Source organism: Stegodyphus dumicola, chromosome 7 (assembly GCF_044657685.1).
Source record: "Stegodyphus dumicola isolate Sdum_Otavi_A_Nest chromosome 7, ASM4465768v1".
NCBI classification, from domain to species: Eukaryota; Metazoa; Arthropoda; class Arachnida; order Araneae; family Eresidae; genus Stegodyphus; species Stegodyphus dumicola.
In genome coordinates this window covers 198704081-198728877 of record NC_140774.1, presented here as the reverse complement: position 1 = coordinate 198728877, position 24797 = coordinate 198704081, and the positions used below count along the sequence as shown (strand labels likewise).

At 36.0% G+C, this 24797-nt stretch overlaps 1 protein-coding gene across 2 annotated transcripts in view; it reads right to left on the bottom strand.

Annotated features, from left to right (window-relative positions):
- Positions 1–24797, bottom strand: part of LOC118191734 (long-chain-fatty-acid--CoA ligase 1-like) — a 150906-nt gene that overhangs the window by 89203 nt on the left and 36906 nt on the right. For both annotated transcript variants that reach the window (XM_085821215.1, XM_085821216.1), the window contains exons 10-12: positions 20723–20800; positions 5667–5801; positions 1632–1714 (exon numbers count right to left, since the gene is read on the bottom strand). In XM_085821215.1, the coding sequence (XP_085677341.1) occupies positions 1632–1714; positions 5667–5801; positions 20723–20800 (296 nt within the window). The remainder of the gene's footprint in view (positions 1–1631; positions 1715–5666; positions 5802–20722; positions 20801–24797) is intronic.

The window sequence follows — 24797 nt, the reverse complement described above, 5'->3', positions numbered from 1 at the left end:
TCTTCTCCCCCTCTCTTTAAAGGAAAATTCTCGAAGGTATTTAATTAGGTATTTGATTAGCTGATTAGAGTTTTAGTAAGTCGAGTAAAAACTACGAATACTTCAAATATACCATCAATTAATACTAAATCGATTTAAAATCTTTTGTTGCTCATTCGCGGAATGAACTTGACTTGAAAATACATTTACTCGTAGCAGCATAATAAGCAAAAAAAAAAAAAAAAAAATTGAACACACGAAAACGTGATCTTTTCTTCTCCCCCTCTCTTTAAAGGAAAATTCTCGAAGGTTTTTTTTTCTCAACCCACAAACCAGTTTAGGTTCAAAAAACTACCCTGTTAAAAGAATGCGTCGTGAGTTTCAAAAACAAATTCCCTCTATCTACTGCGCTTTATCATATTTCTGACTGCAATTTGGTCTGAATCGATTTTGAAATCGATTTCGTTTTAAAATTCTGATTTACTTGCAAGCAGAAGTTTGTAATTATTGATGATACTTGCTAGGAGCTCAGACTGATCTTATACGGACAGCATGGTTTGTAAAAGTAATGCAGTAATTTTTATTAATCCCATATTAGATAATTTTTTTGCAATATCCGCGGGTTATAAGAATTTTGAGCATAGGGTAGAATAGAAGAATATTCATTTTTAGGGCAAAGGCCGCTGGCCCAGACGGGCTACTAGTTTCAAAATGGCATTTTGAGTTTATTCACTTTTCAAACTGTTGCCACCAAATATTATCGCCATGTATTATATTTAAAGAAACTAAATAATGAAGAATCTGCACGAATGCATGAGTTTCTCGCATTGTAAAGTAACGGCGCTACCTAGAGCCATCGAATTCTGAATAACGTAGGCCTCCCACCGAACATGGGAACATGGGCACTTGGAAGCCCGAATTTTGAATTTGTTTTATTGTCTATTTAAAAATTTTGTAAACCTTGAACGAATTTTTGGTTAATAAACTCAACGATTTCAAAGCAAGCAATGGCAACATTGTGCGAAAAAGCACATTCTTATCTCCAGCGGTGAGACTGTGTATCGGGAATTCTAAAGATATGCTGTTTAAAATATTTTGTGTTATTGCTAAAGAACTGAATTTTATGTGTTTTAAGTGCGAAGAACATGATATTTAATCAATAAAGGTAACATGCAAAACGTTAAAAAATCACCGTTTTGGGCGTATTTCATTTTGAAATGCATAAATAATAACTGCAGATCACCAAAATGATCGCTGTTGGATGGGCTTTATTTCTTGCGTCTGGAACCTTTCTAACATGTAATGTTCATAAAGTGAAAAGTTATAACTAAAACTTTATTAGATGCATTGTATGTACAGGTCCTATATACCCATTTCCAGTGCAGAAAATATATATCTTTTAAATTAAAAAAAAAAAAAAAAAAGTTTAAAGCTCTCGTACGGGTTATTAGTCTCGAAACACGATTATGCGTTGTTTCACTTTTTATTCGAACCTGTTGCCATTCGGAAAAATAATTCCACGCGGGCCATGTCTGCTGGTAATCTCTACTGATAAACCATGTTAACCTTAAAAAGAGCCTTTCTGTGAGATCGTTAAAATCTGAACGCTTTCAGAATTTTTTGTTTTTTAAATGTTTGTTTGAATAAAATACCTTTCTAATTCTGACTGCTTACTGGCCAGCGCCATGTCCATGATCCATTTCTTGAGTCGGCTTCCATTGACGCTGTTTTGTATCTAAATAATAAACAAAAAGAAATTTCCGTTAGAATCTGTTGATGGTATTAAATTAAGAAAAATACGTTGTCTAACATCAAGACATGCATTATACACCGCTTGCATTTGCAAAACAATTTACTATTATTGCTGACTCCATAGGGTTCCTCACTATTATCCTATACTGTTAGCTAGTTATAGAGAAAAAATAGGCTGATTCAAGGACAGCTGTATTGCTAGGCATGATTAAGGCCAACAGTTGTACAAGAAACAGAGTTGCGAGAAAATCCTTCCGGATTTCCAAGTTTGAAGCTTTATGACGATATTGCAGAAGATAACATGATTGTATTTGAAAAAATATATAATTTTATACATGAAAAAATATATAATTTAAATTTAGGCTCTTGCATAGGTGAATAAATATTGGTTGTTGTAAATGGGTAAATGTCAATTTTGTGAGCAGATAAATATTAATTATTGTACAGGAATAAATAAGACCTGAAATAAATATACCTGAAAATAACCCTTAATCCATCTGTTGGAGTAAAAATTAATATGAGACTCTATCTTATTTTCTAGGAAATAAGACAAATAGGTATCCGTGAGACAGGGTTTATTTATAGAATGAAATTATATGTCTCAAAAGGCTAAAATATAATACAGTACAGTCCCGCAAACTTGACAAAATGTGGACTGAGAGACTCGAGTTTTACGGAATAAGGGGTGGGTTATTCAGAACTCTTAACATTAATATAACTCTTGATATGTGTGATATTATTTTTATAATGTTTTAACTAAAAAGCTCTAGAAATCGAATATTATGATGCTAGAGACAAATAATTTATGAATTAAAAAAATATACTCTTGCCCATTCATCTGTGGGTGGTGGTATCGCTTTTCCATCAGTCAAACCTGCCAACACTAGCATAAATCCAGGCTCTCCTTGAAATTCATCATAAAATTTTAGGTCTTTCTTTTGTAAAATGAGTCTCTGAATTGGGTCTTCCCTGTTCCCTTGGCTGCTTGAACCACAAATAAAGCACCTCGCTCACTTTTTCGTATTTACCACCTTTCAGTACCTTCTCTTTCCTTTAAACCAGGGTTTCATAAACCGTGAGTCGCGACCCCCAAGGGTGCTCTTTTAAGTGCACTTTTTATAGTATTTATATGCGATGCGTACTTCCCTATACTAAGTTTTTCTAACAATAAATTTAGGTTCATATTATATGTATACAAAAGGGAAGAATTAGAAAGGAACTATTCCAGTTAAAATATCATTTTAAAACGAAATGGCAACGGTGTTTAAAATGTAATCACTGTCACTAATTTTTATTTGTATTTAGTATGCTCAGACAACACTTCATATCTAAATGCACTCTTCAAGAACGTATAATAATTATCGAAACTTTTTATGAGAAAAGAAAAACATTCTTTTGCGAATCATCAATGTGAGCTTAGCGAAAACTATGGTCTACATCAGGGTTTCTTAAACTGTGGGTCGCGACCCCTTGGGGGTCACGGTACCTGCAGCAGGGGATTGCCAAAAATTTTAGCAGTTTTGATATTTCTTTAATTTATTATAATAATTTTACACAATGTATCTGAATGGCCAAATATTTTAACACAATGTATCTGAAAATAGATGAAGATAAGACAATACAGACAAAGGAAAAGACGAAAACGTTTCGATGCATTCTTTTTATGATATAAACGTTCATTTTCCTTGCTTTGCACGTGACGCTGTCATTTCGTCTGTTACTTATTTAAAATTTTCACATTGTTCTATGTCTTAAAATTAGAAATTAAAGTTAATGACCTAAAACTGCAATAGTATATATTACAGTACAAGGGACAAAATTGTCAGTTTCACTCACGCGTGTGTCGGATTTGCACAATGCTTATGGCGTTCCACAAAATTTTTGTAAATATTATGAGGTCCTGGGGGTCACGAGAAATCTCAGTAATAAAAAGGGCTCGCCAGTAAAAAAGTTTAATAAAACCCTGCTTAAACTCCCTATCCGTACATGTTCTTTTCACACACCAAGGCTCGATTTCGAACCACTTCTTTTTCTACATTATCAAAGTAGTTCGCTCAACGCTTAGATGCATGGTAATTTTGTTTAGACTTTCCTTTTTGTCCAGTGATCTAGTTCCATTTCCATTGTCACGTTAGTTTGTTTTCTTTTCCCTTCGAACGACATTTTCACTTCACAGAATATCAAAAATTCCTCAAAATATGTAACACCTAAATGTGAACTGAGGAACCCGCAATGAGCTGGTATTAGTTTGCAATAATACGCAGTTACAAAACTTCAGACAAGTCTCGTAACGTTTCGCAACAATAGAAAGGAATGTGAGCCAGGAAATCTTTAAACAGAGCCGGACACACTCAAATCTTTGAACAAAGCAGGAAAGACATACGCATAAATAATAATTATTCTATATGTACTGCGTGTAATATTTGCTCTGTTTCGCCTTAGAGATAACTTAAAAATTTTCCTAAAAAGTTGTCGAGTTTGCGGGATTCTGCTGTACCGGAGGATTAACTGTAGAAAGATACTGTATAATCTACTACATAAATAAGCTCTTGCAATGGCCTGAAATCTGTTGGACCAAATACGTAAAAAATCTGATGTGTATACCACATGACTTCCTTGTACGGAATATTAAATTATACGCATTTTTTCTTGCATGTCATTTAAACTTATTGGATTGAATTAAATCTACTTCGACAGCGCATAAACCACAATAGAATAAATGCGTTCTTTAAAATTCACTCTAGTATTTGTTTACCATAGCGACACTCTGGCGCTAGATTCACTTAACGGTATTATATTTCGTTCATATTATAACTCATAATGCAAAAAATTTATATCATTTAAAGAATAGAATTATCTAATCGTTGCCACATGTTCTATTCAAATACTATAATAAAGCTAGAATGATGTATAAAAGAAATTAAGAAAACAAAACAAAAAAGAAACAGTTTTTCACAGACGACTGAGTATTTCTCATGCAATTAATTCAGTTCTCACTTCGCGAGAAGGTAAAAATACATAAAAACTCAAAATATCTGTATTAAAATTAACGAAGTAAATTTTAATATAGATATTTATAAATTTTAATATAGATATTCCAGAAAGGAATAAGCATGATTTAATTGGCAATAATAAATGAATGCGTTATCTTTGTTGTTGCGAAGCTAAGTTTCTTTAGATTGGCAACAAATCCATTAGTCTGCTGTTTCAAATGTAAACAATCAATGGCCGCCGTCAAAACAAAGGCTTAGCGGCACTTAAACAACTTTAAAATTGTTGATAATTCTAAAAATATTGCACACAGATTTACTAAAGGCCGGTTACTAACCTTAACCGGAAGATAAAAACAACATAATTCAATCATTTTTAAAGCAAAAAATGTACAATTTACAAACATATGAGAGTAAAGAAACTGAGATCACTGAGCCGGGTAACAGAGTGAATATATATATATTAATATATTTATATACGTTTGGCGCGGCCGATTGAAACCAAAATACGAGGTGCACATCTACATGCTATAGTAGTCTTATATACAAAATTTCAACGTTCTGAGGCTACTCGTTTTTGAGTTATGCGAGATACGTACGTACGCACGTACGTACATATATTCGTACAGACGCCACGAAAAATTCTCTTCAGAATTCATTTTAAAGCAGTTTTTTAGTTTTTTTGGAGGAAAAGAGTCTTTTATTCTGTCCTTACGTACAGATATCACGCAAAAGCATCGTTAAATTGCATTCGATAGCGGTCAAAATGGATATTTTCGTTGAAATATGCTGCCTGAAACTTTTCGCGATTACAATACTTCCTTTTTACTTCGTACAAGGAAGTAAAAATGGTTAAAATGAAAGGAACATGCGACAAGACGATTACATCCCGAAAAATGGTATCTTGCAGAAGATTTAATTGCTATTTTACCAAAACCATTTTACCTGATCATAAATCCTGTTTAAAAGTCTTGGGACAGCAGGTATGAAAGTTGGCCTTAACGTTTTGATATCATCTGTCAGAAGTTTGATATTTCCTTGTGAAAATCCAACACTTCCTCCAGTCATGTACACAGTCACCTGAAAGGGAATCAAATCAACGTCTTATATTTCCTCTAAAAACAAACATTCATTTTTATCATACAAAAGAATTTCCTCCGAGTGCAAGAGAATGACTATTCATGTACAGCCAGAAAATTATTTTCCTGTTCGGGTAATCAATATTTTCCTGCTCGGTCTTTTCGATCTTTTTATAAAACGATAAGGAGTTCCGGCTGTGTAATTTGAATTACTTACAATTCAAGCAATGAAACGAAAAGTTTAAGTAAAAACAAATTAATGTCTTGCATAACAAAATAACGTTATCAACTTAAAAATACGATCCTTCTCTTATTATTAGGGGTAAAGCACGGGACAATACAGCTTAGCATTGAATAAAAAGGTGGCATATTACTCGGGATGACTTTTAAAACCCAACAAAAGAGTTATCCGATGTATACACCACTTGACTTCCTTGTACAGAATATTAAATTATACTCATTTTTCCTTGCATTTAATTTAAACTTATTTCCTCAAATTTCATTCTAGTTATATTTCCTATTCAATTGGTTGAGTTCTCGTTTCGCGACAAGGCAAAAAACATAAAACCTCAAAATTCCTTTGTTAAAAATTGAAAAATATAAAACACCAAATACAGTTACAACAATTAAAACATTTTTACAACTAAAATTAGAGTTTCTACGCAAAAACAAGCAATTCGGCCAGCCAGCAAGAAGGCAGATTTTGGTGCACAAAACTGAAAGTTTCCTTTTTTCCCCACTCGGCAAAAAGACACGGAAGGTGCAGAAACTCATTTAATTCACTGTTTTGCTAAGTTTCAAATGTAAACAAATATGCCTGCTATGGTAAAAAAATTAGTTTCAGCCGAACTTAAACAACTTTTAAATTGTTGATAATTCTACAACTATTGCATGCAGATTAACTAAAGGCATAAAACCTTAACCAGAAGATAAGAACAACATAATTCAATCATTTTTAAAGCAAAAAATGCGCAATTTACCAACATACATGAATTAAAAAAACTGAGCTCACGGAGCCGAGTAACAGGTTGAGTATATATATATATGTAAGATAAAAAATGTATGAATCAGAATTATAATATAACTATAAACATAAATTCTTCCTCTCTATTCTAAAATCGTAATAACTTATCTTCATTGCGTCATTCAAATTAATCATGCGATCTTACGTAACCGTTAATACCAGATGCCTCTTGACAACCAATCACCGAATTGTAAACCAAAACTTTTCTCTTCGCGTGCTTCCATCTTTCATAACTACGCACTTTAGCTTTTGCTCTCTACTGTGCTAAGATGTAATTTCGCTGGCTTGCTTTCTATCCCAACAATATCAAAAATCTAAATCTTCTGTGGAAAGGCACGACTAGAGTGCCAAGTGATTGTGGCCACAAATATCAATTGGAAATAAAAATGGAATTAAAACTGCCTCGACTGCCAAGTTCTTTAAATACTACGCAATCAAAATTCTTCTTCAATATGGGTCTAATCACGCATCTACAGTGTTCCGTTATTTCCTTGTGCATTTATTATGACATATATATATATATATAGCAGTGCTATATACAAAATTTCAACGTTCTGAGTTACGTTAGTTCTGAGGATACTCTTTTTTGAGTTATGCGAGATACCTACATACATACGTACAGACGTCACGAAAAAAATCTCTTCTGAATCCATTTTTAAATCATTTTTGAAACTCGTTTGGGAAAACGAGTCCTTTATTTCTGTCCTTACGTACAGATGTCTCGCAGAAACATCGTTTAATTGCATTCGATAGCGGTTAAAATGGATATTTTCGTTGAAACATGACATCTGAAAATTTTCGCGATTTCAATACTTCGTACTTGGAAGTAACAATTTTTTAAGTCGCTTAAGTTTGGAATTCGGAATTTAATCTGGGAAAAGGACGCATTTCATTTTGCTTAACATATCCTTACGCATTTTGTATATATGTAAATAAGTGTAGTCGCACTGTATGTAAATCTTAGTATCTCTTGTATAATGCAGCATAAAATATCTCAAGACAGCAAAGCTCAGCCAGAAAAATAAGATTACCGGCGCATATCTATTTAACACTAAGGTAAATTACGCCAAGCTGCTGATTTTTTTTTTTTTTTTTTTTTTTTTTGACTCATTTTTATCATCAAATTTGGTGGAAAATCGCTTAAGTCGCCACGATTGGCGACATTTTGGTCCGATTTCTCGTATATTTGTCACTAGTTCGATTCGTATGTAACATTAACTATATGTATGCCTTCCAGCAGTTTCGAAAAACTGAAGGTATTTAAAATTTCTCTGTGGCTGGAGGAAAACTATATAAGGCAGAAGAAATCATCAGTTCTGTTTTTCGTTCAGTTCGGAGTGCTGAAGGATCTCCGCATGAGCTTCGCTGTTTAGATGCGCTGTGCATTGCATTGTGTTTAATGTTTTCAATAGTCAATAGTTTGAAGTAGTAACTATTGATTGGGCTCTGTCGTACTGAGAAGAGCTGTACAAGTACGTTTGTGAAACGTTTCAGAATGTAAAGCGTTTCTTTTGAAAAATTAAATTTTATCAAGCTATCATCGGTTCTGTGTACATTCAATCCATACGAACTCGTATGCACGTAACAGAATTATTTTTCGTTTATTTTCAAATACCGTAGCCGAAAATAGTTTTTTTTACTACTGGTGTTTGGTCGTTGGTTTACATACAAGTTCAAATTATCAGAACCAGATGGCATTACACGTTAGATAATTAAAAAAACTGTTTTTTCTTCATTTCAGTATACATTATTCAGAATTCTTAATACTGATACTCAACTTGGAACTCTCTGGAAAACTCGAAACTCTGTATTTGATTGAGAGAAATCCAGGTGAGTGTTCACCCCTTCTCAATTAAGATCGTAGTCTTCCGCCATACAGGTAACAAGAATATCAATAAACCAAGAAGGTTATATTCTTCCCAACACTCGAGTTTAATGACGTCACTTGATTTATGAAAGAGAGAAAAAAGAAAACACAAAGGGAGTAGAGAATAATTGTTTTGGAGCAGACTATGTGTCAATGATGTCACACGCTCAAAGATTTATAGTCGAGAAGAACAAAGCTTCTAGTATAATAATCTTGGGCAAGATTGTCTTCCGTTTCGCTCATAGCACTGCTCAACAAAAGTGATAGCTTTTTTCGACAGCCTCATCCGCGAAGATCAGCGCAAACACGCATGCGCCATTCGGACCGAATTACAGTGAAATGTCGAGGTATGAGTTTAATTCGTTTCAGCATTGAGCTCGTATAGCATATTTCTCATATATAGAAACAAACTTTCCTACTGAAAATAATGGAAATACAGTTAATCCGTTCCGCACCCCCAAAAATATCAACATAAGAATCAGTTTTTCTAATAAATAACAGTGTAACCATAATATAACCGTAGTTAACGTTTGTGATAGCTTCCGATAAATCATAGCTTCTGAAATCGACCTTTTAACTACTTCTCGTTAATCCACACCAAGTGCTTTTCATCATCTTCTAGTAGTTTGGGAGGGTGCTTGGAAGTAACCGTAACTCCTCTGGCTATTGATGCAGCCAAAGGAGTCTTTTAATTTCTTCAAAGCCAAAGGACTTTCTTAATTTCTTCCTACTCCTTCAGGACACTGCAAACCGTCGATGCCGAAAGGCCGCAAGTCTTCGCCAATTACTTACACGACGCTTGTTTATCTATGATTTCTTTCTTAATTTCAACGGCCATGCCTACCTTATTTTACTTTGCAGCACTATCTGAGACAACAATCTTCTTGGGAGGCATCGTGAAATAATTATTTTCACATTAAATGTAATAAACGATTGACTCACAAGCGCACAAACACATAGATCAAGAACACCGAGTGATCTGACGAGCGGATTCCCCAAGTCGAGCAGGTTAGACAAATGGCGCCACGCATACTAATAGCCTGGCTCGTTGCTCGAGTCAATGCTCGTATTTAGAGACAAATGTTTCGCTCATACTTTCCTCGTGTCTCGAATTTCTCGTGTATAGAGGTGCTCGTATGTCGAGGTTCCACTGTATTCTCAAAATAGGAACTTTCCCTCGAGCATATAAATTTTCTCGAGCATATAACAGTTTCAGGTGAAACTGAAGTAGAAAACTTTTCAGCAAATTTTGTAGAAATCTTTACAGCACTCAAACGCGGATTTTTTCATATATTTCCTAACTATAAATCTCTAATCACGTTGAATCACATCGAGTCCTATTTGACGGATAACCTCTTCTTACTTTATTTTGTATCCGATTTTCTCATTGAAAGCATTTTACCATACGCTGCACCACAACACTGACCTACTGAGCAACTTCCGACCTATGTTAGCCTAAAGGCAACAAACGGAATATGTTACTCAGAGGTAAAACCATCTACTATCTACTGGCCACAACCTTAGGTCGGGGTCAAAACAGATCAGTCGGGCACTAAAATGCCAAAGTCAAATTTGAAAGTTTGCATTTGTACAACATACAGAGTTATTTGGATATATTGCATACATTGAAGAAATACAGAATGAAATAAATGTACTAATTTACTGATATCCCGAATCAATTTGCAATACTTATGATGAAAAATGATCAATTTCTGAATGCCGGTCGTTGTTTCCTTACGACTAGGAGCTATTTTTAAATAAAGTATAACGAAGTAAGCAAGCAAGGAATAAGGCCAAATGAATTTTTAAGCATCACTAACTCGGAAACATAAAAAAAAAAAAAAAATGTGGTAGACGATAATTTTATTTATGAAGTTTTACGAAACATGTTTCGCTCTACGACGTGTGTCACTCTGTGACGTGTTTTCTCTACCTACTTACATTTTAAAAAAAGAAAACAAATCAATATTAAAAAAAAAAGAAAAGTTTAGTTTTATTCAAAATCACACGGAGATGATATGAAAAATGCTGGGCTCTATTTTCGAATTCAGTTCAGGGTTACAGCCCTATAAATTATTAAAGTGTACGATCACTTTTGCGAACCACTGTATATGCAGTTGATTCAACAATATATTTTTACACATTTCCTTCATGTATGAAACGCAAATTCTTAACTCAGGTTACACGTGAAGAAATCTTTTTTTTATTGCAAAGCCACTTGATTATACATCATCTTGTCCCCATGCATCAAAGATGCACGAGATTGGAGCATGGAAAAACAATATCCACGAAAATAACATTACGAAAAGACAAAATAGTAATTAACCTCATTACAATAAGAATAATAGCATCGAAACTGGAAAACTGAATAACATATGACTACATTTTAAAAATTTAGTCGCTGAATATCAACTGCATCAGCTCTCTAGCTCGCCAGTATTGACTGTATAGGTTTTCTTCCTTCAACGAGGAACATTTTAGCAAATGATCTCTGCACATCTCAAAATTCGAGTTGCACAAAGTGCATAAAGGACGATCATATATCAATACGGTGCAGATGTTTAGCGAGACAATCATGTCCGGTTCCCAAACGAAACGACGCAACTGCGATGGATATGGGAGAGTCCGAGATATTATAAATCGAATCCCTGCACTTCTTGTTCTAAATTTCTTCAAGTAATTGAACGCCAAAATTTTTACTCATAGCATTTTTTACTATTACATTTTTCATGTAAATGAATACCCCACTATTATTTAATCGCAAAACTTCAATTCCCATTTTCTTGGTTCCTTTCAGTTTCTAGTTTATCATCCTATTCATTGCCAGTTATTCCAATATGAGCCGGGATCCACTGTAAGACCTTTTGAAGCTAGAGAAATTAAATTCTCTAACCAGTTCTAGAGATATTAGATATTTTTTGGAAGCAGGAGAGGTGAAAAATGAGCAAAGCCTTCGCCGGGAATCGAACCACGGACCTCTGGAATACGCGTCCAGCCTGCTGACCACTACACTACGAAGGCATACTAAGAAGGCGGGATAAATACCTTATAAGTTGTTCTGGAAGATTCAATAATTTTTGTTTCCGCGACATTATATGTAGAAACCGCTTGAATTTCTGAAATGGACTCTGAGAAAATAATATTTTTGAGTAGGATTATTCTAACAATAATTTTTTCAGTTGCGACTACCTGCAGTTACCTGCAGTTCTCCATCGAAGTTGGCCACAAATGAGCCAAGAGAAGAATAGAATGCTAAAAGCGAACATGAAGAAAACTAACAATTGGCCTGGGTTTAAAACTAGGCAGCGGTCGTAACCACTCGGCCACAGATAGTGGTCTTTTTCAAAAGTTTTTCGAACTAAATAAATTCTCATGACTGTTTTCTATTTAAGGAGATTAAATTTGAAATATGTTGTGCAGTCGAAGAAAATCTTGTATGTGACATCTTTTAATGGAAGTTACCCCCCTCTCCAATGGCAGATTGTGAACAATTACAATTGTAACCCAGTCCATTAATCTATACAAGGCCGGATGTGGTGGTCTCTTTATTATGGAGGCACCTAATAGGTGGGCCACCATCGCCTTTCCTATGAAGGGGACGGACAGTTACAACCATGCCTTCTCCGGGATTCGAACCCATCGCAGTCAGTTTCCCTGACCACCATACCGACTGGGCGGCTCTTTTAATGGAAGTTCCTGCCATCATCTCGATGTTAAACAATTTAATACCCAACAATAAGTTTGTAATATTGCGCGCTTCCAACCTGCACGCAACAATAGTGGTGACTGCTAAGAACTGGAAAGTAGACAAAGTCTTGAGAAGGGTTTAAATCCCTTTTTATTCAACTTAATTACAAATGCGTGCTCTTGACGCTCACAAACTACGCCAACCCGGCGGTAAAATAAAAATAAGAAACTAAGAAAAGAATAGTAACAAGTGAATAACTACGAGGCTCTCTAAACGTAACTAACCTCACCGCGTTCTAAAATACCGCTGATAATTCAGCAAACTTCTGAATATTACGTTGAAAGATAAACAACCTGCCGAGGCAAGCACATAGGCCGAAACGCGTGGTTCTTCAATTTCTAACTAACCACCTCCACGCTCGTGAAGCAAGAAAATATTAGGTTTTGCAGGGTTCATAACTCCTTGCCTAAGATGAAACGTCGAGGAACCTAGTGAACTATGTAACGACTTATCTCTGAGTTCACACAACTAAGACGTAGACTCAAGAAGAGTTAAAACACCATTTTATTTACTCAAATAAGTAATAACAGACGGTTCCTTTTCGGGCTTACAGGAAAGATTCTACTCGGACTTTAGCTCAGAATAAGAAAATAAGAAACTAAACTATAATTAACTAAACAAGACTTAGTCGAAGCTAGACACAATTATCTAACGCAGTTGGCTTTTAAACTAGCCGGCGAATGTCAATAGGCCCGTATAATACGGCCGAGTGTAACACCTTCAAGAGTAACTTAGCCAGAAGACAAACATGCACCACTAAGGATTCCTAGCTCTTTCTATTGAAGTAAGCTGACTTTCCTTAAGCACTTATAACTCATTTATATCAACTCGATTCTAAAAACTCATTCTGGTAGAGAGTTGTAAGTGGAAACAAGAATTGAAAGGAAAGGATTTTAAAATTAAAATAACTGTTATAAAATTAAAATGCACCTTACAGGTTATCTACCTAAAATTAGAATTTTAGGTTTTAGGTTGATCGAACGTGAACGAAAGCAGACAAGACTTTCATTCTAAAGAAAAGAAAGTTTAAAGTAACGAACGAGTAACTCTTCAAAAATTTATTTCATGTCAGAACGAGTTCAGCAGACTGAAATAAACTCCTGTACAATGAAAGCGAATGCAATATTTATAAGCATTTATAATTAATGTGAGAAATGACACATGCCACCAGATCGAGGAACGAAATTAAATATTCTTCAAGGACGATTTATACTGTAGTGATTCAGTGTTGTTTAGTGAATAGAAAATGCTAGACGGCTTGATGACGTGCGAACAAAAAACGCTCTGATAACAGCCAGGAAACTAATAAACACCATCTCATTTGCCCTTTTTTGTATCTTGTCATTCGAAATAACATGATGATATATGAAATGAGAACGCGTCAGTTAAATAAGAAGAAAATACTATCCAGGGGCTTGCGAAAAAACAAAACGTGTACCAATGTCGCTTTTTTGTGTGTGTGCATGTATCGCTTATTTATTTCCAAGTAGCCGTTCTTCTTTTCAGTGTTTCTTTTACGTTGTCTGAATTATGTTTTGCAAAACAAAAATAATACATTTCTTATGGCCATCATCTTCCTTAAAACGGTGACCTGGTTGCTTGGTGTTGTGTCTTTAGAAAAGTCAAATGGATCCATGCGTGGAAATCAGAGCTTTCGCCAATTCCACAATCGTTTCGCTATAAAGCTCTCCTTAGAAAAAGGAAATTCCCCCAAGCTTTGCAGAGCTGCAAGTATTGCCGGACAGGTGAAGATGTGTTCCGGAGAAAACTCCGTTTCGGGACAGTTTCCACAAGTCCTATATGATTTGGTACCATCTTCGTTCCTCTAAAATGGCAGGTTCTCATTCTAGTAATGGTCTTTGTAATTTCTCTGTTTGCATCAATGTCACATATCTGATAGCCTTTCTTAATAGATTTTCTTTGAGTCTACATCTGGCAATGGCATTAGCACCTTCAAGAGTGACGGAGATTGAGTTGTTGAGATTTCTTCCTTTTTATTCAGAATAAATGCCCCATAAATGTTTATAGGTTTCCAGGGTGGCGGATAGGGGAATGCCTCCTTCGGTTGCTAGAAGGGAAATGAAATACGAGGGCATTTCGAAAAGTAAAGATACAATGACTCGCATTCCCTTAAAAAAAAAAAAAAAAAAAAAAGTCAGTTACATCTCATAAACTGGATTATTTATCATTTTTCGACATAATCACCCCCGTTATCCAAACATTTGTTAAGTCGGTGCACAAGCTTTTGTATCCCACAGTCGGAAGGTTGCCGCCTGTTGGAACACAGCGAGCACACAATTTCCTGTACCCTAACTTGACAGTCACAACTTCATAAAGAGTTGTCATTGACACTTCCGGTATGATCTGATGCAATTCTTTCAATTTGAGACGTCTATTCGCACGAATTGCTTCCTCTGTTCTCTGAAAAAGGGCATCAGAGATCATAGATGGCCGACCTGTTCTTTGTTCGTCATGAACATCAGTCATACCTTCAGAGAAATGACGACACCATTTCGTTACATTTTGTCGTTTCATAATGTTCCCATAAACAGAAACAATTTCTTTGTGAATATCCGCTGGTCGCTGACCTTTTGCATGAAGAAAACGTATGACGGAGCGTGCTTCGCATTTGGCGGGATTCTGAATCGACGCAGCCATTTTAAACACGACCTACTCCAACCAGAATCAACGTTGAAATGCCAAACGACCTCGAGGAGAAAGCTAACGGTTCAAGGTTAACACCTATGTTGCCAACTTGCTCACCAAAACTTTTCTTTTCCTCTGACGTACGGTGTATCTTTACTTTTAGAAATGCCCTCGTACCTTCCGCGGACCAACAGGCGGAAGCCCAACCTCTTGAGGCAGTGGCAACCATTTTTTCATGAGAGGACGTGGCGACCTCTGACATTAATTAGTATTTCTGAGAACGCAGTAAATGTCGGTATTCAACAGTGTTTTTCTTAGACACTACTACCACAAAAGACAAAACTTCTCTGTTACCACAGTTAGTTATCTTCAAGATGGTCAGGATTATTTACAATTATAACAAAGTAGCCGAGGACGATTTGCCTAAGGAAAGGGTTGCCTTCGAGAGGGCTTTCTGAATGGAAATAACTCGGATTTTAAGTTGCACATGGAGAAAGTCACGAAAAGCTTCCTTCCATATAGTCAGCCTATTCGCAGCAATTCGAATAGATATCAAACAGCCAATGTTCAGCGATTTACCGCTAGGCTGCTGGCGAACGTATAGTATGTATATTTTAATGTTTTTATATAATTATTACTAAGCGGCAACAAGATTTAATGTTTCTGCATAGTTATTAAGATTCGCTCTGTGGCAACAACGAGTTCAAAAAGTTGTTACTTTGAGTGTTCCGTGATAATCGTTGCGTAAGCATTATTCCTTAAAAAGCTTGATATACTATTTTTTATGTTAACAATAAGTAATATGTAACAAATAAGCGTGAAAGTTCTATAAAAATAAATATGCTTTTTTTAAAGACTAAAATAAGCGTGTATTTAAACTATGGGAAACGCTCTGGATGGTTTGTTTCGATTTTGAGTTTTCGTCAATACCTACGGAGTTCGAATCCCTGGGAGAGCACTACAAATTTTCACGTTCCAGCATCGACATAAACTAATGACACTACAAGTGGAACCCGAACTAAAAAGGTGGGGAAAATAATTCATCAGGCCCCTAATTCCCAGTCGGCGGCAGGACCGTATAGGCAGGGTTTATATAGCTTTTGGCCTACCTTCGAAGGCGTCCTGGACCAAACCGGTAAGAATTCGTTTCAGAATTTTTTCCATCCGCCTATGACGTATCCCCAAATGAACGATTTCTCGCCAAATATGGCAACCCTGCCTTCCTTTGCCATTTTCTGGTAACCCTAAACATGCTTTGCGGTGAAGGTAACTTACAGCGGCTGGGCATTTCGTAACGATATCAATATAAAATTAAATGCATTTTTAAAATAAAAAGTATACTGGTATATGCTAAAAAATTGCTTTCGAAGGAGACCACTGGCTATATATTTACCGGCTCCGCGAACTAAGGAAGAAGCACTACCAGGCCTAAAACTATTGAAGCCGCTGTATTAGGGTTAAAGTGATCATTAGGCGAAAAGAGCCCCATGAGAGCTTCACAGAAACATTCATTACACCCCCGCCTCGTCCCACACTCACGGGCGACGGATTAAAAATTTAAAATGGCTGTGCAGGTCAACCGGGATCACCATTCCCAGCAAACTGAGACCATCATGAGGTGCCGCTGCTATAAGCCTGGAATTTTTACTGGTCGTTGGAGTGTCCCCGCCAGTACTGCGCGGGCAGTCCACCAGGCTGAAAGTTTGACATGGAATACCTGTAATGTTCTTTTCACTGATCTTCTTGATTTCAGCCTAAGCCAAGTCAGATATAATTAAGACACAATAACTTATTCTTGTCCAGGCTTTCTTATCTTATCTAATCAGTATTTCCTACCTTGTTCATTTGCGGTTTTGCAGCTGAGGATAGTGGTTCGGTAAAACCATCGAAACTAGTCCTGTGAAAATTTTGGAAATATAACGCTGATTTTTGTTGTTTGACTTCTGAACAAGTCAGATATATTAATATTTTATTGTGGTCAACAAGGGATAGGTTAAGCTGAAACTTTGAGCATGTTATACATGAGAGTAAGAGTCTGACCAGTTCTATTATGTTTCAATTTTGATTATAACACTTCAAAATTCTCTTTCAAAGGCTCCTAGAAACAATTTATCTGCGGGATTTTCTAGGGTTCGATGATAATTTAAGTGTCTCCACGCTTCAGAAATGTTTTAAATTTACAAACAACTTCGAGATTCGAACCTGAACCCAGTAATATGGCAGGGACACCACTTACCTCTATATCGATCAGGGTGGCCTACACACATTTTCTAAAATATTCAATTAATTTGACATAAATCCATATATATATATATATATATACTTAATAAGCTAAGTTGTAAGTACAATACAAAAAGACCAATTTAGTCCAAAAAAATTTTTTTGCGCAATATGCTGCAAAATTAAGGAAATGAGAAGAGAAATTGTAGTTAGTTCGCCAAAAAGTTACCAGGAGCTGTGGCTCCAAGAAAAAGTTCAACACAGTAAAAAAAAAAAAAAAAAAAAAAAAAAAAAAAACAATGACATTGAAGGGTGAAAAATTAGGCTACACGCGAAATAAAATATAAAATATAAAACACAGTAAAATATTAATCGTTGGATACAAGTTAACGGCAAAAAATACAGTAAAATACCTATCGATGTGACAAGTTAAAACATATAAAAAAAAAAACAGTCGATGGAACAAGTTAAAACAAATAGAACAAATAAATGCATATAAATATTATAAAAATTATAAAGCGGAAAATGGTAAATTAGCTCAATTCGAGGTTCAACCTGGCTTTTCAAGAGAAATTTCTGGTTAAACGTCTAACCAAGCTAACTCCATTACGCGTTTCGCCGAAACAGACAATTGAAACTTTTGCGTTACGAAATTTTGAATTAATTAGATAAATTGTCCTAAAAATTTTTTTTAGTCTCAATTCTCTGTTCCAATTTCCCGATGCGTCCGCACAATATATATATATATATATAGATAGATAGATAGATAAAGAAAGTATGTGTGTTTGTTCGCTAATAAATCAGTCACTACTATAGTTATCGTCACCAAACTTTCAACAGTTCTTTTCTGGGTCCTGGAAAAAGTCCACTCCCCCCCCATAAAACGTTAAAATCAGAGATGTTAATTAAAAACGCTTAAATTTTATCCCTCATTTTTCCGAGCGGCAACAGTCTCGCAGGCTGTAGATAAAAATCTCCTTTATTTCGAGAAGTGTTGCCACTGCTCTCTTTCAAATCCTAGAGTTTGTTAATAAAAAATTTCCAAGTTTTGCAAGGAAATAAAAATAGCATTGCCAAACATTTAATACATTATTCCCGGTCCCAAAAATTCATGGGAAGCCATTTCGACTGTTCGCATCTTCGTACGACTTTAATCAGCAGAGATATTAATTAAAAAACTCCGAAAACACTCATTTTCGCACTTCTTTTTCCGAGTGGCAACAGTCTCCCGCGTTGGAGATAAAAATGCTTTCTTTCGAGAAGTGTTGCTACTGCTCGCTTTCAAATCGTAGAGTTTGTTAATCAAAAATTTGTAAGTTATACTGTAAGGATTATGTTAATTTTATTAACAGTTAAATTTTAAGTCAAAGTTCCTTTCCTGTCAAATTCTTAACTTCAACTTACTACTTCCGGCCAGAACGTAGTTTTGGAATTTGCTGAATATTTAATGAGAAGGAGCGGTATTTAAACCACGAAGTTACTTACCGAGTCAGAGAGAGAATCAGAGTTTTTGAACTACGCGCCTCTGCCTTTTTGGCCGCTCTCTCTCTCTCTCAAAGCTGTTTTTACGTACTCGGGCCCTTGCTAAGCTTCGTAGTCAAATAAGTTATGGGGCCAACTCTAATTGAACCTTGATAGCTTTGGCTATACTTATTTAGTTAATCTTAGTTTTAGTTTAATTCTTAGTCTTTTAAGTTCAAGTCCAAAGTACTTGTACACCAGGCGGAGTTTTGTTAAATCTTATCGAAATAATAAAGGGTTAGTTACCCTTCTCTTTTGTTGTTTCCTGTCAATCGAACTCTAGTGATTATTCGCTCATCAGTTCTTAGGTTCCTCACTTCCAACATTAACTTAGAATTCCAAAGTGAGGTACCTTACAATACAAAATCTATCTATCTATATATATATATAGAGAGAGAAAAATGCCTGTTTGTGTTTTTGTTTGTTTGTTCGCTTTTTGATTTCTGATGAATTAGGTTAAATTTTTTTGCCACATTTAATCGACTAAAATTGAATACAGATGAAATATTGGATGGAACTTGAGCTTTCACGACCATTTGATAAGAAAGACGAAAATCATTAAGAACTGCGTGCCATTGTTGCTGATGTAATGAGAGAGAATTAGTTTATTTTTCTGTCGAAATTTTTATGTCTGTTCCATATCGCATCAGACTGAAAAATGTATGACTATGAATCGTATTCGCTCTCTGTTGTTAAATATATTACTTTCAATCTAACTTAACTGGCTCTGGGTACTTCTGCTAGTCTTAAATATTTAATAAATGAAATTTAAAATAAAATTCGTTTCAGTGTCCTTTGTACTTGTGAGAAATGTTTTATTTACGTTATATTGAAATCTCCGCTTTTTTGTATTAAAATTTATCTCTTATTGAAATTATCTCATATGTGGATAGAATAAAATATATATTCATTGTACTCGAACATGTCTCTGTAAGAAATTATTCCATCTGTCCGTGACTACTCTCAAAGAGAGGATGTTTAGCCCACCCGGCTAGCAAATTGGAATATCCATGGCTCGAACACCGTCAAGGCCACAGTTGACTTTTAATGCTTCTTGTTCCGCAAAACTAGTACACACAGTGGTGCTCGAATTAAAAATGGGATGGACGATAACTCGTCATCGCCGTGTGGATTTGGTTAACTGGGTCTTGTACCTCTCCCCAGTCGTCTTTTTAAAGTGAAGAAAACTGTATGGAAAATCTGTGGTTTTGCATACTGGCAAAGGTAAACATGAATTCTTCTTTCTCTTGCTCAAAATATTAATACTAATAATCATAGCAACAATAACGATGATAATAATAATAATGGTATATACATGTGTGATGGAATAATATATGTGTATGCACTGGTACCACACGATTACCTTCATATTCTAAGTTTCAGAAAAATTCAGAAGAATAACTCTCTATAAATCTTATGTATCTTACATGTCAAACAAACGTAACGACAAAAAGAAATAAAAGTTAAATACATATCCATAATTTTTGAATTCTCTAAAGGCACATTAAATTTCTGTAAAAAAAGATTCTCTGCTTCCTTATTAATATTCAAGATTACAAAAGTTCTTTACTACAAAACATTTCTAAGACTGGATTTGAATAGAGTTTTATTATCATACACATATGATTTCCCTAACATTAATTTCTAAATTATCTTTGCTGCTCATATGATATAAGATATTGCTTCATATAATGCACGATTTACATTGTGTGACCAAGATTTGATTCGAGTTTTATTTTCTTACGCATTTGATTTTAAGATTAATCCTAAGATTGCCGCATGGGATACAGGATTTGCATTGTGTAACCAATTCCTTCTCCATAATTAACAGACAATGGGAGTATCAATATAAGTCATCAGCGACATCTTATAAAATAAAAATGAATATATATTTACCTGAACGACTCTTTCAAGCATGTGGGCGAGAGGTAAATAGGAAATCATACAATCTGAAGACTTTGGACCATTGATGCCCTGTAAAATTACAACATGCATCGTAAATAAAATGCTTTTTTTCCTAAAAATATCACATTATAATAATCAAGGAGAATGTCATTCATTTTCTACAAGATGCTCCGATAATGCAAGCAAATGATATTAAATGCTATTTATTTAATAGCCTTTCATGAAAATGGTGGCCACACAGAAGCACATCAGACAGGTCATGCTTTATGAGTATGAAAAGGTTGTAAGGTATATTTTAATTTTATAACCGTTATTTTAATTTTAAAGTGCTTTCCTATCAATTCTTGTTTCCATTTACATTTTCCTACCAGAATGACGTTTAAGCATAGCACTGAATGCAAATGAGTTAGAAGTAGTATTTAAGGAAGAGAGAGCGGTAGGAATCCTGACTAGAGTGTGTTTGCCTTCGGGCTAAATCTATTTTAAAGCTGTTACAATCAGCCGCATATTACGTGCCTCTTGATATTCGCCGGCTAGTTTCAATTAAGGGCCAACTACGTTAGATAATTGCGTTAGCTTCGAGTAAGTCTCTTATTTAGTTCTAATTTAGTTCTTATTTCTTATTCTGAGTTTAAGCCCGAGTGGAGGCTTTGTTGTAAGACCGAGAAAAGGGCCAGCTGTTCATCTTATTTTGAGTGAAATAAAGGGCATTTTAACCCTTCTCGAGTCTACGCTTTAGTTGTTTGAACTCAGCGATAAGTGGCTAACAAGTTCATTAAGTTCCTAAACTTTCATTTTAGTATAAGAAGAGTAAGGAACTGCACAAGGCAATAGATTACGGCTATTTTTATAGCTTTAGTTGCTCTATTGAATACTACTGAATACTCGAAGGGCCAACAATGCTTCTGTTAAATTCCGACAAGGAAACCTTAGCTTGAGAGATGCCAGCCGTTATGGGCGCTCTTTCTTTTCTCATAATAATGCGTTGGAAACTGCAGTTCAAAGAAAATCGCATGATGTTGTTGAAGAATTGCCAGATTCACCACGAGGATTTGGATTGGAAGTTCACCACGAGGATTTGGCGATTGAGTTCCTTCCATTCCGATCGTCTTTCAAGTCGAGGAGAGTGTAATGTATTTCCTCTCCCCTTACCAAGTGGCTTCGTCATGTAATTTGAAAACACGTCTGGCTAGCAATCTGAAGGTCCGGAGTTCGGTGAGGGTATTGCATATTGTTACGAAATGTACAGGCGCGGTGAGATAGCTTCCCCGCAAAGCAATTTTAGGGTTGTCATAAAATAGCGAAGAAGGCAAGCTTGCCACATTTGGCGAGAAATCGCCCATTTGGCTATATTTGGCGACAAAATCGGCGATATGCCATGGACGGATGGAGAACCTTCTGGAACGAATTCTTACCCGTTTAGCCCAGAATGTTCTCGAACACTAGCCAAGAGCTATATAAACCCTGTTGGTCCGCAGTCAGTCAGAGAGTGCCTCGTCGAGAGGGCGAGTGTGTGTGTGCCTCGCACAGAGTGCGAGTTAATTAGTATCGAGTGTGTGTTTCGTCTAGCAAGTCAGTCCGTGCGGAGTCGATCGAGTTGACAGCCGGGCAGCGAGTGGCGAGTAGGTCGTCGAGTGCACCGAAGGAATCTCTTAGTGCATCGCGGTTAGTGCATCGTCGAGAGAGCGTGTTGAGCTCCGGGAACGACTGAACCGAAGAGTCGGGAGCTGTGCTCTACGTATCGTCGAGTGCATCGCGAGTTGTAGCGTGGAGAGTCTCGAGAGTACGTGGAGTTCCGAGAACGACCGAGCAGAGCGGGGAGCTGTACTCTAGTGCTTTGCCGTGAAGCTGTCTCCACCGTGATAGCCTAATAACCTGGAGGCTGGGTCGCTGATTGTTCCAGCGTGTTTACTGTAGATCTTCGACGACTGTAAAAAGTGATTTTGAAGCTATCTGACAATACTGGAAAATAAAGTGTGTTTCCATACTTCATCAAGTGTCGTCGTTATTCACTCCAAATCTACGAACCCCGTACGAACGTGAAGGAAGAAAATAACGTAACAATATTTTCACGTCTCCTGCTATAAGATAAAGTGCCTAATAGTCTCTACAGTCACTAAGCTTATCATGTGGGTTCCAAATGCACTTACTGGCACAAGTCGAAGAGAACGCGTGAAAATGTGTTCTGCTCTTCATCCAAGTGAAAAACGTTCTGTTATTTGAACTATCTAGTGAGTGGTGATAAAAAGTGATTTGTGGTTGGAAGCTAACAAAATCTACAAAAAGAAAAGAATCTAATTATAAATTTTTTCAATGAAGATAATTCGGAAAGTGCCGACCAGACGCGAGAGTGGTTAGTGATTCTGACTGCCGTACCGAAGGGCTCGGGTTCGAATGCCGGAGAAGACACGGATTAAATTGTCAGCCTTTTCATAGGGGACAACGGCGGCCCACCTGTTATGTGCTTCCGATCTTAGTAGTAGCCAATGCCTATAAACAGGCTAGAGCCTGCCATCGGAAAAAAAAAAAAAAAAAAAGTCGGCAAAGCGTTGATGATAGAGAAACCCCATATTATTCGTTTCCCCATCTGAATATGAAACCTATAGGCGCTGTCATAAAAAACTCACGAGAGACACAAAGCCTGAATATGTCACACATGTACTCATAGTAAAAGAAATTCCAATGAAAACTCTTAGACAAATAACAAAAACCGTCGGAGAAGAGATTAAGCTTCTTCTTATATTTCTCGCTGAGATTGAACGCTACGAAAAAGGCAAGTTATAGCTTATGCAACTTAATGAACTTATCTGTTTATGTAGAACCTTTTAAAACCCCCCCGGGAACCTATTCATCGCCATAACTGTTAGTTTTATATGGATAGTAATTTCCATTGTCATCATAAGACCCTCTGTTTTAAGTGCGCTCAAAATTGCATTAATTATATTTATAAAAAAGAGAAAAATTTTCCTGGAAGAGTATAACTGTTTAACTGAAGTGCATAACTGTAACGTAACGTAATTTAACTAACGTTTGTAACTAGTAACGTAACTTATGCATTAAAGCTAAATAAAGAAATTAACTAAAAATTAATAAAGGAAAATAAATTAAAATTGATGCACGTGGTTCAAAAGATCGTAGCCGGAAAAAAAAATTGAAGAAAATATTATCCTTGGGAAAATAATAATAATAAATAAAATAAATAAAAACTATTTTGCATGACATCATTAGACCCATCTACGTCATTTTCGGGTAGCTCGAAGATGGCGACGCCATATCCTGCTGTAACGTGTCGGTGGCGGCACATGAATAGTGCGGATCCCTTGTTCTCATGGACCTTATAAGAAAGGTAAGTCTTATAAGGTCCATGATTGTTCTCTTCTTTCGTCATCTCTTGTTCTGTTACGCATTGACTTCTTCCGGGGCGGGTCCTTTTGACACACGAGGACCATGGGTTACGGCTTAGCATAATTAAAATGGCGCCGCCCAGCTGCTATAGTTGTTAGTGAATCTGACTGCCTTAATAATAGGCCGGGGTTTGAATCCCGGAGAAGGCATGGCTGTAACTGTCTGCCTCTTCATAGGAGGCAACATTGGCCACCTATTATTTCATCCATAATAAAATGGCCACCACTTCCGGCCCTTGTAGTGGCGCAAGACTATTAAACAAAGCACACGGCCATTAAAAGAATAAAAAAAAAAAAAAAAAAAAAAGCACTTTCAAGGTGACTTAGTGAATAGTAACCATGGAGGTAAGAGGAGGTACTTCCTACCTCTATGATAGTAACTAATTACACTGGTTATCATAAATTAAGGAAAAATCACAAAAATAGCGATAATTCCCTCAAAAATAAGCCAAACCGTGTAAATTTTGAATATGTTGCCAAGTAAGAGCAGCTGAGTAAAACTGCAATATGCAAATTAGTGGCGCTGCACTTGGAATGCGTCATCTGCGAGGAGCATAAAAGTCTTTGAGAGCAAGCCCACATATTTCACTGTGATAGTGACATCAGAATTCTGAGATAGCCAATTCGCAACAATGACCTCCAGGCATCATTTGCCTGCAGAA